At 45.4% G+C, this 18,000-nt stretch overlaps 1 protein-coding gene across 2 annotated transcripts; it reads left to right on the forward strand.

Moving 5' to 3' along the window:
- Positions 1-7,701: 7,701 nt before the first annotated feature.
- LOC122932887 lies at positions 7,702-12,401 on the forward strand. 2 transcript variants are annotated; one of them, XM_044287546.1, is made up of 2 exons: positions 7,702-8,198; positions 11,902-12,401. In XM_044287546.1, the coding sequence occupies exons 1-2, from the start codon at positions 7,865-7,867 to the stop codon at positions 12,264-12,266; spliced, it is 699 nt and encodes a 232-aa protein (XP_044143481.1). In that variant the 5' UTR covers positions 7,702-7,864; the 3' UTR covers positions 12,267-12,401. The 2 variants fall into 2 exon arrangements, 1 of the variants encoding a protein (XP_044143481.1); XR_006388353.1 differs by lacking the exon at positions 7,702-8,198 and adding an exon at positions 8,989-9,454.
- Positions 12,402-18,000: the final 5,599 nt, after the last annotated feature.

An 18,000-nucleotide genomic window follows, 5' to 3' on the forward strand; every position in this document is an offset into this window, starting at 1 on the left:
TTGCATGCAGAAATACCCAGTCACCCCTACGTGATGCTGGTACCACATACATATATAGGAGGGGCAAGGTGGCAGGAAGGGTATGTAGGGATTCTCTCTGGTAGGCAGTTTAGCGGACGCAGTATAGAGGCAACCACAAAGTCTTTGAATTAAACAGTTCAGTGTTTATTCACACATAAAGTAAATGACAAAACAAAAAGTCAGTTTCAAGGAAAACAGTCACCTTGTGATTTTGGTGTTTGTTCATACCATGCAGTAAAGAAGAAGTCCTTGGACAAAGCAGAATCCATCTGCTTTCACACCAACAAGGTAGCAGGCCTTAATCCAGGCTCAAACTCCCAGGTCCCAACAGAGAGACTGACAAAGCTCCACTGTCAGAGAGGAGTAATCCACTTCCAGCTGACACTGCTGGCTGGGTTTTTATAGGCCAGTCAAGATCCGGCCTGGAACATGGGGAGTAGTCACCCACCTATCACTTTGGCTACTCCCAGTAAGAGCCGTCCCGGATCAGCTATACAGCCATACTAAAATAGCCAATTGTCAATCAGCATTAGCTGCTGCTGACACCTGAAAATACCGTCCTTACTTCACCAAGGCCAGGAACCTCGGTGACACATACCTTCCGTCAACGACGGACCCTTGCGCCTTCATACAGATAGTACAGATGAAGTTATGAAGTGAAGTGTAGCAGATGAGAGCAGTACAGCCAGGTCAGCACATGTTTAGTCTACAGCCAAGGAAAACTAACTCCAGAGACAGACACAAAAGTCAGACGCCTCAGCCGGACAAAAAGAGTCGGCCAACTAAAGCTAGGACTAGACCTGCTAAACCCAGAAGACAAGTGAACTGACAAGTAACTACCCTGATGAGTTGTGCCTGACCAAGAGCAGGCCTCAGTAGAGGAACAACAGAAACCCAATGTGTTGAGAGAGTATAGGGAGGGATTAATGGAGACGAGAGTGTTACCACAGCCGATAGACTCAGCACCCAATGTGAGACAGGAGTTAGCCTACGGTGCCTGTTCACAGTCTACAGTGAAGTACAGTGAAGCTGTATTTGGAGCCGCATTCCTCTATGGACAGTGTGGATGTATTATTGGAAGTTGTGAGTAAGCCAGGAAGGCACGATATATGTACTGGCAATGTGAAACAGAAATGTTTATTGATGGATACTCCACACCTGGAAGATAGACAGTCAGCCAGAAGTTACAAAAGCCTGAGTGTGACCAGAGTCAGCACCTTACCAAGAGCCTGTTATTAGGATTACAGATGCCACTAACCTGTGATGTCCTCTGTGGCAATATGAATAGTGATGGGTGCAATAAAGTCCAGAGGAAGCATGAAAAAGGGGTGTTGTTTGCACCAGGAGAGTGTCACCAAGGGGCCTGGCCTTGGTGGAGTAAAGGCCCTAGATATGGGTGGCCACCAAATTAGTTGGTGAACACTGGCTGGCTCCAGTGAGTGCCTGTTCCCCATGCTCCAGTCCAGGATTTTGGAATATGCCCATGTCCAGGGATGGTATTTAATCCTGTTGCTGGACTTGGGTGTGGTTCCCAGTCTGGGGAAGGAGACTGAGTTTTTGTGAAACACAGTCCTGCTGGAGGCTCTGGAAGAGTGGTCTCATCTGGGCTGGGCTAGGTGCTAGCCGGATTGTTGGGGGACGCCGTGATGCCTGGGCGCAAGTGGTCACAAGGCTGGAGTCGGGAGGACTACTGGGCCAGACTCCCCCATAAAGGTACTAGACTTTGACCGTGTGTTAACGGTGCTCTGTACAGCCAGGAGGCTGATGGACATTGGGCTGGGAAAGCCGCATGTTATGACCGTGTGTGAACGGTGCTTTAGGTGAGTCAGGTTATGTTATGTTTAGTTAGAGCCCAGCCGGGCAGGTGCTCATTTTGTATAATTTATGTTTGTTTTGCTGAGGTGCCAAATAAACTGATGTTTGGACCTGAAACTTGGTGTCTGGTGAAGATACTTGTGTGAATGACCCCCGCAGAAGAGCTAACCCCCCACACCTCTGAATAGATTAAAACTACCACTTTGCATTGCAATAATCGGTACGTCTACCTCAAGGCAAGTGATTCTCAATAAATGTTCCAGTTATTTATTCAAATGACTCCTCTTTATTTTACCACCTCATTTGTACCCAAGGATGGTGGCATCACAAACCTCAGGGACCCTGCCTTCCCTGCCCCTTAAACCCAATACCATCAAGGCTACCTCAACCAACATCTGGCAGGAGATCCCTCAACACCAGGGTGTGCCCCGAAGGAATCCGATGCCACACTTTGCCCCTGTGGTCCCGGTCACTGCACTTGTGCCTTCCTCCTTAGCACTATGCAATCTAGGTTCACCATGCTGTGTCACATTTTTTCATAATGTTTTATTACTTGTATTAATTTCACATAATTTTTTTAAATGCATATTTTGGGTAGGTATATAACTAAAATTTCACTGAAAGATTAAACCTACTTTAAAAATTAACCAGGGGGATATCCTAGATACATGCTGATTAAATTCCTACTGGCTAAGGACAGGGATAGAATATTGTCGGATGCCCGTACTTCCGAAAAATATCTGATGCACGGTGAAAAGATAAGACTCTTCCCGGATTACTCAACCGATACGAATGCTCGTAGGAAAGAGTATATAAGTGTCAAAAAGAGATTAAGGGAGGCAGGCTTGAAGTATAGTTTACTTTTTCCGGCAAAATTAAGGGTCGAACATAAAGGAAAGCTGGAATTTTTTCAGACACCATCGGAGGCTAAGGAATGGGCGGATGGGTTGGGTCTTTGAGGGCAAGGTGTGGGGGGGGGGGGGATAAGGAGCAATATGCAAAGTAACGGAGTCGCCCCAACCGCCGAAGTGTAGTCAGGGGGGCTATCTAAGGGGGGGGAGGTGGGAGGTGGGTAGGAGGGGAGGGAGAGAGAGGACGTCTAAAAATGTTTTTTGTGTTTTTTTTTTTTTTCCTTCCCTCTCTGCTAGATGGTTAGGATTCTTTCATTGAATGTGAGAGGTTTAAGAGATAGAGTAAAGAGATATGCTATCCTTGAGTGGATAAAGAGGTTCTTGCCAGCTGTCGTGTGCCTTCAAGAAACACATTTGGACAAAGAATCGTTAAGGTGGTTAGAGAAAAGATGGATAGTCTTTGGGTACCATTTGGTACATACCACCTTTTCTAGAGGGGTCTCAATCTTGGTACATCGCGGGATTAGATTTGAGTGTGTTTCATACGAGGCGGACGGCTGTGGCAGGTACCTCTTTCTGCAGTGCAATATAGAAGGGGTTAAAATAGTAATTGCAAATATATATATTCCACCACCATATAAGCCAGATGTTTTGTATGAACTACATAGATTTATGGTGAACAGACAAGAATGTATAATGGTAGCGATAGGAGATTACAACGCAGTAATGGACCCACTAAGGGATAGGCTCTCTAGCAGAGGGGGAAGAATACAGAATGTGGATTTGTTTAAATTGGCCTCGGAATTTAACTGGATAGATGTGTGGCGCCAGCAGAACCCGGAGGAATCTATGTATTCCTGCTATTCTAAAACCCATCAATCCTGGTCAAGAATAGATATGGTGTTGGGGAATAAAAATTTAATGCTTCAAAATAGGATCAAGATAAAATACGTACCTATGGTTCTTTCCGATCACAGTGCAGTGGTAATGGAACTAGAGCTGAGTAGAAAGAACAATTTTCCCTTGTTTAAGTTCAATGCCCATTGGTTGTCATTTATTCCAGATACAGACAGTATAATGGAGGAAATAAATCTTTTTTTCCAGGAGAACAACAATTCTTCCAGTAGACTAATAGTTTGGGACACAGCCAAGGCAGTCCTGAGAGGACTTCTGTTCAAAAAGGTAGATTATTGGAAAAAGTGTAATAAGGAAAGTTTTAATCTAATGGAAAATAAAGTACAAGAAGTAAGAAGGGCATATATGATTAACCCCACTGAACAAAAAAGGAAGGAATGGGAGGAAGAACAGGAAAAACTAAAAATATACCAACTTGAGAAAAGTAGGAAAGAACTGTTCTTCCAAGGGTTTAGATTGGCATCAGAGGGAGAAAAAGTAGGAAACATTTTGGCAGGAATCGTAAAAAAACAAAGAGGTAAATCTTGGATGGGGCGATTAGAGATAACAACGACAGAATAATTACTTCCCCGGAAGGTGTTAAAAAGGTTTTTAAGGAGTATTTCCAGGAACTACATGCAACTAGGGTCCGATATTCAAGACCAGATCTGGATTCATATCTAGACCAGGTTGCCTGGAGAAAGATATCCCAGGCCCAAAAGGAATATTTGGATAGAGAAATATCAATTGTTGAAATTTATGAAGTTTTGGGCAATGTAAAAGCCGCAAAAACACCAGGGTGTGATGGCCTTCCTTTTGAAATATATAAGACCTTTGCCCGGGTTTTAATACCGGAATTAATAACAACACTGAAGGAGGCGCAAAGGATAGGGGAGTTACCAGACTCCATGAAAGAGGCAATCCATTACATTGATCCCACAAAAAGGTAAAGAACCATTAGACTCTGGTTCCTATAGACCAATCTCTCTGCTGAACGCAGATGTTAAAATCCTGGCAAAGGTCTTGGCAGGGAGGCTCTCCAAGGTGATTAAAGGTGTAATTCATGAAGATCAGACCGGTTTTATACCAGGTAGAACAATATATTAAAATATAAGAAGGTTGTACTTGAATATTGAGGCTAATCGAACAGAACCAGGTGACAAAGCAATACTTTCATTGGATGCCCAAAAGGCTTTTGACTGTATCGAGTGGGAGTACTGATGGGCAGTCTTAAAAAGGGTTGGTATAGGGGATGGATTTATAAAATGGATTCAGCTAATATATTCCAACCCAAGGGTAGAGTGATGGTGGATGGGAGTTTGTCCCTGCCTCTTGCCCTTTATCGGGGCACCAGGCAGGGATGCCCTCTTTCCCCATTATTATTCGCTATAGAAATTGAGCCTCTCGCAAACATAATAAGAAATGATAGGGAGATAAAAGGTTTTCAATATTCGGGAGGAGACGAAAAACTATTAATGTATGCCGATGATATTTTGTTATTTATGCATAACACAGGGGATTAGTTTAGTAGAGTATTAGATAAAATAGACAAGTTTGGCTCTTTTTCTGGATTAAATATTAATTGGGCGAAATCCCACATGATGGTATTGGGGGAGGGGCAGCTAGGGAGAGATTTAAAGAGGACCTTTCACCAAAAAAAAAAATTTAAACTAAGACTATAGCGTTACTTACATGCCCCCATGATTTCTTGAACGTTAATTCTTTTTTCATTCTGTGCCCCCGTTTGTCCGCTATGCCCCCCGGAATATTTCCCGCCGTCTATGCTAATGAGCCAGCCTCAAATGGGCTGGCTTTAAAAGTTCTCCCGGTCGTGCCTTCCATCTTCTCCCTGGCACGGAGCGCATCCAATCAGCGCGCTCCGCTCTTAGCCAGGATAGACGAAATCGCTCCAGTTCTCTGAAGTCTCGCGAGAACTGGAGCGTCTTCTCCCTGGCTAAGAGCGGAGCGCGCTGATTGGATGCGCTCCGTGCCAGGGAGAAGATGGAAGGCACGACAGGGAGAACTTTTAAAGCCAGCCCATTTGAGGCTGGCTCATTAGCATAGACGGCGGGAATTATTCCGGGGGGCATAGCGGACAAACGGGGGCACAGAATGAAAAAAGAATTAACGTTCAAGAAATCATGGGGGCATGTAAGTAACGCTATAGTCTTAGTTTAAAATTTTTTTTTAGGTGAAAGGTCCTCTTTAAGAGTTCAAGTACTTGAGAAATACGAGAGTTTTAAATATTTGGGAATACAATTCTCCGGTAATATAGATGACTATGAAAAATTAAACGTACTCCCTGTAATAAAAGAACTTAGATATAAAATACATATCTGGAAAAGACTCCCACTCTCTATTCAAGGTTGGGTAAATATAATAAAAATGATCTTTCTACCAAAGGTACTGTATGTGTTACAAAATGCCCCAATAAGACTCCCGCAGAAGATATTTAAGTTACTGGACCGCCTAATGGGGGAATTCATATGGAAGGGCTCTATCCCCAGGATAAAAAAGGAAGTGCTCCAGCTCCCAGTGAGAGAGGGTGGGTTGGCGGTTCCTAACTGGTTTATGTATTATTTGATAACACAATATAGTCAGATAAGAAAAAGTTTGAATAGTTTATTGGGAAGACACGTATTAAATAAAATGGGTTGGGGAGGGGAATTAAATCACTTAGAGATAATGGAATCGGGTACACTTGACAAAAATAATATAGGAAATAGTATTATGAACACAATGGATCACATTTGGGGGCAGATTAAAAAATTACTTGGGATAAAAGGTTTTCTTCAATATACACCTATTTGGAAAAATTTAAATTTGAAAGAGGTACAAATGATTAGGAGTTACATTGATTGGGAAAAAAAGGGGATAAAATACTTAGCTCAAGTAATTGAAGATGATAAACTGAAGGATTTTAATACACTGGTTAGGGAGTTTGGGATCCCTCAAAAGGATATTTATAAATATTTCCAGTTTAGGAATGCTTTAAGGACAGGGGTAAATTTGGACAAATATAGAAAGGAACAATCAGATCGAATAGATAAATTTACTGAGAGTGGAGAAAAAGTGGTATAACAAAGAAAAAATATAGGATATTGATGGAAGGAAAGAAAGAATGGATTATAATATTGGCCCAAAAAAAATGGGAAGAAGAACGCCAACCTTTTTTTTCTGATGAGAAATGGCAAGATGCCCTAAGAAATTATCCAACGGTGTCAGATAGGGGTTCACACAAAATATCACAGTTCTTTATAGTACATAGATTACATCGTTCTCCTAAGATCTTAAAGAGAATGGGGGTCAGAATGTCGGATAATTGCCCAAAATGTGGGGAAAGGGAGGCAGATTTAATTCACTGTTTCTGGAGATGTCCCAGACTTTTTAGATACTGGAAGGAGATTGCAGAGACTGTTGCGGTATTCCTGGAGGTCCAGGTGACTGAAGATCCAGTAGTATGTATATTGGGAGCAATGGAACATCTGAAATTAAAGAAGGAAGCACGACTGGTTTTGGGTAAAGTACTATTTCAGGCTAGACTTCTTATACTTAGGAAATGGATAAAAGAAGATCCGCCCACAGTGGGACAGTGGCGGGCAGCAGTAGAAAATCTTATTAAAATCCACTGGGTTTCTGGGTGCCACACTAAAAATCCAGCGGGACTTGACGAGATTTGGAACAAATGGCCATACTAGGTAGAGTTTTTTTTATCTCTGTAGCGGATTGTATTTAGCCTGGCCTGTTTGGATCATGTAGGACGACATTCGGTTGATTGTATGGCTATGTATTGTAAACTGTAATGTTTACTGTGTTGGATGCATTGCTTTTCTGTGCCTCCTCCCCTCCCCCTTTTTATTTCCTGTCCCATTCTTTTCCCAGCAGGGTGTGGTCTCAGGGACACTGAGAGACCAGTAATCTAGCTGTTCTGTCCCTCCTCCATCTCCCATCAGCCCTTGCTATTGTCTGTCCCCACCATTCCTTGTACCATGGTCATCTATGTGCCCCATTGTATGTAAATAAGGCTGTTGGGGGGTTTAAAGTGTGTGCCATGTCCAAATAAAGTTAGTTCTGCTCCTGATGCTGTGTGTCGTCCAGTCATTGGGATTGCTGTTGGGATATTATTGGACTATTTTGCCTGCTGGAATTACTACTCTATGGATTTATGATACTTGTTCCTGAGCCTCACTGGGATCTTAGGTGGAGATTGGCTGTGGAATATCAGCTCTCCGCTACATTGGTTGGCAGCGCTGGGATCCAGACTCACAGAGGAACAAGGATTAATGGAGATTGATTACTCCACTTTAAAACGATCCACACTTAAAGATCTTCTGGAAGCAAGAGGTATTTCAGCCAGCAACAAAACAAAGGCAACACTTATCTCTGAAATAATGGCAGAAATCCGAACAGAGGATGATTCGGTCACTGCACAGAGGGACGAGACAGACGGAACAGAGCAAGCAGAGTTCCAAAGGCAGCTCGTATTCAGATTGTCATTTTATGGGGAGAACCCACCAGTGGAAATTATCTCCAAGACAATGACAGAGGTTCAAGAATTTATAACGCGGCAAAGGAGACCACAAACACCAAGCCCAGCAGTGTCTATGGTGCAAGAGGGTAAGCCAAAAATTCCATACCAGGCATTTAAAATGTATGTAGAAGCGGAGGAAGATATAGATGCATTCCTCCAAGACTTTGAAAGACTATGCACGTTACATAAAATACATATGGAAGATTGGGTACCCATCTTAGCAGGACGGTTAACTGGGAGGGCAGCTGAAGCCTACCGTACGATACCAGATACGGAAATTAGGAATTACAGCCGTGTCAAAGAGGTTATCCTGGCCCGATATGCTATGACACCAGAGGCATACCGGAGACGGTTCAGGGAATTGAAAAAAGCTGAAAAAGACTTGCATGCAGAATGGGCTTGCCGTTTACAAAGGGCAGCCCTCGGATGGGTACAGGCGAACCTGGCACAGTCCATGGAGGACCTATTACAAATGCTGCTGCTAGAACAGTTCTATGATGGGATACCCGCAGACCTGCAGGAATGGGTGAGAGACCGTAACCCCACGTCTATCACAGAAGCAGCTAAAAAGGCCGATGACTATATGGATGCCCGCAGGCAGCACAAGCTTGTGGGTGTTAAACCAGCTGTGCGACCTCTAGGGGGAAACCAATTTTCAGCTAGCACCAACACACCACTGAGACCGCTACCCCCACCAGCTCCTACAGCGGCTCAACCGAGGTTTCACCCACCCTCCTCTGTGCAATGCCACCAGTGCCAGAGGTGGGGACACTACAAGCGGAAATGCCCGGAGCTTAGAGACCGATCCACCTGGATTCGACCAGGACCACCACTGAGAGCAGCAGCACACCACTATCAGGAGGAGACACCCACCGCTTATGGCTCTGCAGTTCCAGTCACCACTATAGAACAGTGGGAAGTACTCCACGAAGCCAACCCACTACAAGCACAGGCGGATAATCGGCAGCACCACAGGCAAACAGTATACCTGGAGGGGAAACCTTTGCAGGGACTCAGAGATTCGGGAGCAACCATAACCTTGGTCCAAAGCCACTTGGTCGCGGACAAAGCTAAAACCAATAAGACTGTGGCTGTCAGGGTTGCTGGGGGAGCCGTATATCGGCTGAATACAGCAAGGGTTCATTTGCATTGGGGTGCGGGGTCAGGGACTGTGGAGGTGGGGTTGATGCCCCAATTACCCGCAGAGGTGATACTGGGAAATGACCTGGGAAAGCTCACATCTGCATTTGAGCCACAAACCACAACCACTGAGGAAGCACATCCAGTGGTCACCAGGCAACAGGCCCGCACCCAGGACTACAACACACTGCCGGAGGTCCAGGTAAGACAACCTTCCCCTTCCCTAGACTGTGTCCCTTGGGCCCCTCCTGACGAATTTGCGGCAGAGGTGATCACTGACCCTACTCTACAGGTATATAGAGACAAAGTCACCTCTGACCAACCGGGGGCGGAGGGGGAAATATTTGTATGGGATAGGCAGCTATTATACAGGGAGTCAGACAAGCAGGTAGCTGGGTCAGACCCGATCGTTATGAGACAGCTAGTTGTACCACAGAGGTACCGAGCCGAACTGCTCCGGATAGCGCACGATATTCCGTTATCCGGACATTTGGGGGTCAGTCGTACTAGATATCGGCTGACCCAAAGTTTCTTTTGGCCAGGAACTAGCCAGGGAGTACGCAAATATTGCAGCACCTGTGATACGTGCCAGAGGGTAGGGAAGAGGGGGGACCAGCGGAAAGCAAAGTTACACCCGCTACCTATAATTGAGGAACCGTTCCATAGAATAGCCGTAGATATAGTAGGTCCCCTCCGGAAACCTACCCCCTCTGGCAAGAGGTATATTTTGACGGTGGTGGATTACGCCACTCGCTACCCAGAGGCCGTAGCCTTGACAAACATCCATGCAGAAACCGTGGCAGAGGCCCTGATGCTGATTTTCTCCCGGATGGGATTACCCAGGGAGATCATCTCGGATCAGGGTACTCAATTCACTGCAGAGGTCACCCAGCACCTCTGGAAATTTTGCAAAATCAGACCTATAATCAGTGCCCCCTACCATCCTCAGACCAACGGGCTCTGCGAGCGGTTCAATGGCACCTTAAAACAAATGCTCCGAACCTTTGCTGAGACCCACCGAGACTGGGAACGATTCCTGCCTCACCTCCTCTTTGCTTACCGGGAGGTGCCGCAGGAATCCACAGGATTCTCCCCATTCGAATTGTTGTTCGGGAGGAGAGTAAGGGGACCGCTGGACTTAATTAGGGAGTATTGGGAGGGAGACAGGAGCGCAGACGGCACCCCCATTGTACCATATGTGTTGGCGCTCCGAGATCGCTTGGAAGCTCTAACCAAGACGGTAAAGGAAAACCTCCAGGCGGCTCAGATGCGCCAGCGCACATGGTACGATCAGGGCGCCAGGGACCGTAGCTTCCAGGTTGGGCAGAAAGTTTTAATTTTGAAACCTGTCCGACATGATAAGTTACAGGCCGCCTGGCAAGGCCCTTATAAAGTAGTGGAACAGAGATGTGACACCACTTATATAATTGGCCCCTGCGCAGGGACCGGAGGGCGACGAATGCTCCATGTGAACATGATGAAGCCCTACCAGGAACGCTCAGAAGAGGTGACCGCTATTTATGCACCCAGCTCTGAAGAGTTTGACAGTCTTCCCCTGCCGGATCTACTGGGGGACGGTCAGCTGTCTGGGGATTTAGGAGAAGTTGTACTGGGGGACCGGCTGAGCCCACAGGAACGTACCGAGGTACAACAGCTGCTAAGAGAGAAGCAGGAGACCTTCTCCAATGTGCCTGGGTACACTCCTCTGGCCACTCACAGAGTAGAAACCCCCGGGCAACTACCCATGCGCCAGACCCCGTACCGCATCCCTGAAGCGGTGCGAGAGAATATGCGTAAGGAGATCGACGAGATGCTCCAGCTGGGGGTGATTGAGCCCTCAGACAGCCCATGGGATATCTCCGGTAGTCCTCGTACCAAAGCGGGACGGTACAACCCGCTTGTGCGTAGACTACCGGAGGTTGAATGAAAAGACTGTATCAGACGCTTATCCGATGCCCAGGATAGATGAACTGCTAGACCGGATGGCCAGAGGCCAATACCTCACTACTATTGATCTGTGTAAGGGGTACTGGCAGATACCCCTGGCTCCGGACGCCATCCCTAAGTCAGCCTTTGTCACCCCATTCGGCCTATACCACTTTAAGGTTATGCCATTTGGGATGAAAAACGCTCCGGCTACGTTCCAGCGGATGGTGGACCGACTTCTAGATGGGTTCCAGGACTACACCTGTGCCTACCTCGACGATATTGCAATTTTTAGCAATACCTGGCAGGAGCACTTAACCCATATAGGAGCGGTTCTAGACAGGATTAGGGAGGCCGGTTTGACGTTGAAACCGGCCAAATGCAGTATAGGAATGGCCGAGGTACAGTACCTGGGCCATCGAGTGGGTTGTGGGAAACAGAAGCCAGAACCAGCCAAAATAGAGGCTGTAGCCCAATGGCCTACCCCTAGGACTAAGACTCAGGTGTTGGCATTTCTAGGGACCGCAGGATATTACAGAAAGTTTGTCCCCAATTATAGCGCCCTGGCCAAACCCCTTACTGACCTGACCTGTAAGAACCTTCCCCGCCAAGTAACCTGGACCCCGGAGTGTGAGCAGGCCTTCCAACATCTGAAAAATGCACTTATTAATGCCCCTGTCTTGGCAGCTCCCAATCCAACTAAACGTTTTCTTGTTCACACAGACGCTTCTATGTTTGGATTGGGGGCAGTGCTGAGCCAAGTTGGGGCCGATGGCGGAGAACACCCCGTGGCTTACATCAGTCGCAAACTGTTACCCAGAGAAGTAAGCTACGCCGCCATCGAGAAGGAATGCCTGGCTGTGGTGTGGGCCCTAAAGAAGTTACAGCCGTATTTATATGGACAGGCTTTTTCCCTGCTCACGGATCACAACCCGTTAGTATGGCTGAACCGGGTGGCTGGGGACAATGCCAGGCTGCTGCGCTGGAGTTTGGCGCTGCAGCCTTTTGACTTTAATATTCAGTACCGCCCGGGCAAACAAAATGGAAACGCTGACGGGTTGTCGAGACAAACTGATTTGGAGAAATGATCCGTGAGCACCCCGGACATCCCCAAGCCGATCCGTGCTGGATCAGACTGTGTATGCCGGCTTGTGGGCAAGGGGGAGCAGTGTAGCGGATTGTATTTAGCCTGGCCTGTTTGGATCATGTAGGACGACATTCGGTTGATTGTATGGCTATGTATTGTAAACTGTAATGTTTACTGTGTTGGATGCATTGCTTTTCTGTGCCTCCTCCCCTCCCCCTTTTTATTTCCTGTCCCATTCTTTTCCCAGCAGGGTGTGGTCTCAGGGACACTGAGAGACCAGTAATCTAGCTGTTCTGTCCCTCCTCCATCTCCCATCAGCCCTTGCTATTGTCTGTCCCCACCATTCCTTGTACCATGGTCATCTATGTGCCCCATTGTATGTAAATAAGGCTGTTGGGGGGTTTAAAGTGTGTGCCATGTCCAAATAAAGTTAGTTCTGCTCCTGATGCTGTGTGTCGTCCAGTCATTGGGATTGCTGTTGGGATATTATTGGACTATTTTGCCTGCTGGAATTACTACTCTATGGATTTATGATACTTGTTTCTGAGCCTCACTGGGATCTTAGGTGGAGATTGGCTGTGGAATATCAGCTCTCCGCTACAATCTCTTTTTTTTTTTTTTTTTTGTCCTTCCTCTCTCTCCCCCTCTCTCCCCCTCTCTCCCCTGGGGTGGTGGGTGGGTGTTTGGGTTTGGGTGATATTTCATAATATTTTTTATAGCAGTAATATGGAATATGTTCTATTATGTTATTGATGTGATGAAAGATTTTGTGTCTTAAAAAAGAAAAGAATAAAGGTTATATATTTTTAATTTTTTTTTACTTTTAATAGATATTATTAAGATAAATCCCAAATGACAATACAATATATATATATATATATATATATATATATATATATATATATATATATCATCATAATATATATATATTGTATTGTCATTTCGGATTTATCTTAATAATAGTTTTTTTTTTATTACTTGTATTAAGCTGCATTTTGTTTGCGAGGCTACTGGTTCCTACCGAAAACCAGATAGATAGATAGATGGATAGATTTTTTAAGTAATTTGTGAGGAAGAATATATCTATGATGAGCACAATCCATATGTGTCCTGTATGAAATAGTGAAGTAGATAAAGAGATGATTCCTTGTACGGTATATTCAGGCTGTGAAGTGGAAGCCGGAAATTGTGTTAGCTACAGTATTTAAATGATAACCCAGTTAACATGCAATTTATGGCCAACTTTGGTAGAAAAAGGTGAACTTTTTAGATAACAATATTGAATAATGGTGACATTCAGAAACAGAAATTTAGGGAAAATTTTCAATAAATCAACCAGTACATACAAAACCAGTACATACAAAAAAAAAATTTGTCACGACGGACGTGCACTCAGACTCACAGATAAACCAACAACCAGGCTCTAGGCGAGAAGCAGGGGAAGGGTCACCTCCTAGCTAATCCCTAATCTCTCTCCCTGTACTGCTCAGCCCACATTCAGACCTTAGTGGTAGGAATGATGTGTCCCTGTGCCTGGGCGGAAACACCCTAGATTCCCTGAGATGGTGAAGAGGGGAAATAGGAGCAGCCTGCTCGCACAGAACCTGGATGGGAGAGATGACACAAAAACAACCAAGACAGCAAACAACAAAACTAGAAACCACACTTATCTTTTTTGAGCTGGAACTGACAACCAACCTTCCTTGCTTCCAAGACCAAAGTGATGTCTATAACCCGCTCCGAGCACTGGGGTGGAGTGCTATTTAAACTAATGACCCCACCCAGTGCACCTGATCGAAGGCGGATCCAGAACGGCTCCAAAACAAAATACTAAACACGTGCTGCTATTCTCCGCACATAGTCAGAGCAGGACATGACACTCTTCCATATGAGCAGATCACAAGAATTAATGGAGTATTTTTGCAATAGGGGTTACCCAGAGAAAAATATTACAAAGGTTTTTGAAAAAGCAATGAAAAGTGAATGCAGACCTTTGGTTTATTCCAAAAATCAATATGTCAGAGAAATGACAGTGAAAACTGGTCAACCTGTACCACAGGGGAATTTCAAATTTAGTTATTGTTCATTTCACTCAAAAATGATAAAAATGTCTAAAGGGGTTCTCCAGGTGTATACCTAAAAAAAAAAAAAAACTCTTTCAGCTAAGCTATAGAGAGAAGACACTTTGAGAAGTACTTACCTTTTTGTTACTTTGCTGATTCCATGATACCAGATAGGATCATGTGACCACCGACTGGATGCAGGATTTTCTTCTGTCATCACGGCCATATGTGCTCCTCCTTCTTCCTGTTCAGCTGCATAAAGTAGAAAACGCATGCTCGACCTGCCGGGACCCATGTTCTTGGGATTGGTGAGGTCCTAGTGGTCAGACTACCATAGATTAGTTAGTTAACCCCTATCCGTTGTATAGGAAATAACTTTTAGTAACTGGAATACCTCTTTTAATCCGTCTACCATTTTATATTACGTACAGTTCAGGATACGTACCATTTTCTATAGGGATTAGTCTCTGTATGAATGGATTTGCACAGACCCTATTTTGTATTGTTTATGCTAGAAGCCAAATTGATTGCCAAAGCGATGCTAGAGCAGATTTACAGATTGGAGACCTTAGGCTTTGAGCAGCTTCAATAGGCTTTGAGTAGCTTCTCATTGATCGGGTCAGACTGGGGTTCCTTGGGCCCACCAAAAGAAATTATTCTCGGTGTCCAGCCACCATGTTATCAATAAAATCTAATAGGTTTTGAGTCAAAGAAATAGACCCTAGTGGCAAGTTATTGGCTCTAAAATCAAGGCAGCTCCAAAATGCTTTTTTATCCTGGTCTTTTGGCGCCAACTATGGGCCCACCGTAGGATCCACTTGTGTCTAAATCCTTATTATTCTCAGAATGCAGAGACTTCCTAATGAAGTCAGTTCATTTCTGAACAGATATTTGTAAGTCTCTTAGATCAGGGGTGATGGGAAGTCAAAATTATTCTTAATGACTGAGTAAACTTCTGGGATTAGAGGGTCCCTGAGCAGAGACCTTCAATTTACCATTCCATTATGAATATCAACACTTTGCTTGTTTCATTTACAGTTCAGAAACGGTATGAAGTAATAATACGCTGTTCTTACTGAAGCATAGGCTAGGTAAAGAAAGCTAAAATACATCATGGCATCATTTCAACTAAAAAACAAAAACTGAAATTCTGCACAAGCTCCTAAAATAACATTGAAAAATACATACATTCGACAATGAAGAAGTAATATGAATGTAATAGAATAATACATTGCGCTCCCAAAAGAATGTACATATCCAAATATTCCTTGTACAAGTTCCTGATATACAGCAAATGGCTGTTAAATCGTATTGATAATAAATGGGATCAGGTGCATTGCTAGAGTCTCAAAAGATCCTTGGCCCAAGCCCCAATAAATATGGCCCAGTAAGACGACTCCCCTCCCCCCACACACAGCATTTTGCTGTACTTGCTATACAGCAGCAGGGCCGGCTCCAGGTTCATGTGGACCCTTGGGCGATAAAGTCTCAGTCGGCCCCCTTACACAGTGATAACTCTCTGAGTACAGCTAATATAGTAGATGTCCCCTGCAGTCCTATGTAACAGCACAGATAACACTAGTGCTAATAATGTGTTAGTGTTGCCTGCAGTCCTATGTAAAACCACAGATAACACTAATGCTGACAATGTGGTAGTGTTATCTGCAGTCCTATGTAACAGCACATATATCACTAGTGCTAATAATGTGTTAGTGTTACCTGCAGTCCTACTGTATGTAAAACCACAGACAACACTAATGCTGATAATGTGGTAGTGTTACCTGCAGTCCTATGTAAAACCACAGATAACACTAGTGTAGATCATGTGGTAGTGTTACCTGCAGTCCTATGTAAAACTGCAGATAACACTGGTGTAGAGCTGGTGGTAGTGTTACCCATGTACTTATTGTGCCTGCCTGTGTCTCTCCCACGGACTCCATGCTGTCTGCGCTGCCTCCTCTTCCATCTTCTTCTTCTTGCCCGCACAGAACGTCCTGATGCAGCTGCGTCAAGACATAGGAACACTGTGGGTATGGTGATGGTGACACACACAGGGAGAGACACACACACACAGGGGGAGAGACACACACACAGGGAGAGGTACACACACACAGGGACAGAGACACACACACAGGGACATACACACACACACAGGGAGAGACACACACACACAGAGAGAGAGACACACACACAGGGAGACACACACACAGGGAGAGACACACACAGGGAGAGACACACACAGGGAGAGACACACAGGGAGAGACACACAGGGAGAGACACACACAGGGAGAGACACACACAGGGAGAGACACACACAGGGAGAGACACACACACAGCTAGACCTCACCACAATCCAGCCAGGCTCCTCTCCGTACAGGAACACACAGGGTCACTAGTGAGGTGACAGAAATCGGGGGGAGCAGGGTCACTAGTGGGGTGGCAGGAGAAGGGGGAAGCAGGGTCACTAGGGGGGTGACAGGAGGAGGGGGGAGCAGGGTCACTAATGGGCTGACAGGAGGAGGGGAGCAGGGTCACTAGTGGGGTGGCAGGAGAAGGGGGAAGCAGGGTCACTAGGGGGGTGACAGGAGGAGGGGGGAGCAGGGTCACTAATGGGCTGACAGGAGGAGGGGAGCAGGGTCACTAGTGGGGAGAAAGAAGGAGGGTAAGCAGGGTCTCTAGTGGGGAGATGCACTGCATGCGTACAATGTGTCCTTCTCTTTGTATCTATTTTCACACACAGTTTCGCACCTGTGGAATGTCTTTTGGTCACCATGGTGATGATCGGGGGCTCGCCCATAAAAGTACGGCGGTGCGCTTGTGCGTCATAGCGGTCCGAGGAAGCGCAAGCCACGCGCAAAATGGCCGGCACCGCCGATCCACACCAAAGGGCCATCCCACTCCCCAGCCTGCAAACTTGTTGCTATGAAGTGAAGCAATAAAGTATTGAAGTATTATCAAGATCGGGGTGAGTGCCGCGATTCCTTTCATCTATTTTACATTATATGAGGTGACGGTTAGATTGGTACTATTTTGATGGGCATACGCCTGTTTGATCGCTTGCTGTTGTACTTTTTGTGATGTAAGGGGACAAAAAAAATGGTTTATTTAGCGCCGTTTTTATTTAGCATTTTTTATGGTGTTCATCTGAGGGGTTAGGTCATGTGATATTTTTATAGAGCCGGTCGATACAGACGTGGCGATACCTAATATGTTAACTTTTTTTTTTTTTTTCTAATTTATACAATTTTTTTTTTTACTTTATTTGGGGAAAATGACGTTTTGGTTTATTTTTACTTGAAACTTTTAAATTTTTGGGGGGAAACCTTTATTGGGACTTCAACTTTTTGGGACTTACAATACTTCTGTATTGGAATGCATTAGCATCGCGCTGCCTTCCATTCCATCGGATCCCCCCTACAGCCGCACGGGGACCCGATGGCACCGTCGCCCACCGCAACATGTAATAGCCGCAATCCGCAGGTCTGAATTGACCTGCGGTTTGCGGCGATCGCCCCCATGCCCATTGTCCCCGAGTGCCTGCTCAATGATTTCAGCAGGCACCTTGTTCTGATCACCGCCTGCCGGGCGGCGGTGATCGGAACTACACATGCCTTACTGGTACGTCATGTGTCCGGAACAGGTTAAAGGGGCAGTCATTGTGAAAGTCACTGT

Source organism: Bufo gargarizans, chromosome 3 (genome assembly GCF_014858855.1).
Source record: "Bufo gargarizans isolate SCDJY-AF-19 chromosome 3, ASM1485885v1, whole genome shotgun sequence".
Lineage (NCBI taxonomy): Eukaryota > Metazoa > Chordata > Amphibia > Anura > Bufonidae > Bufo > Bufo gargarizans.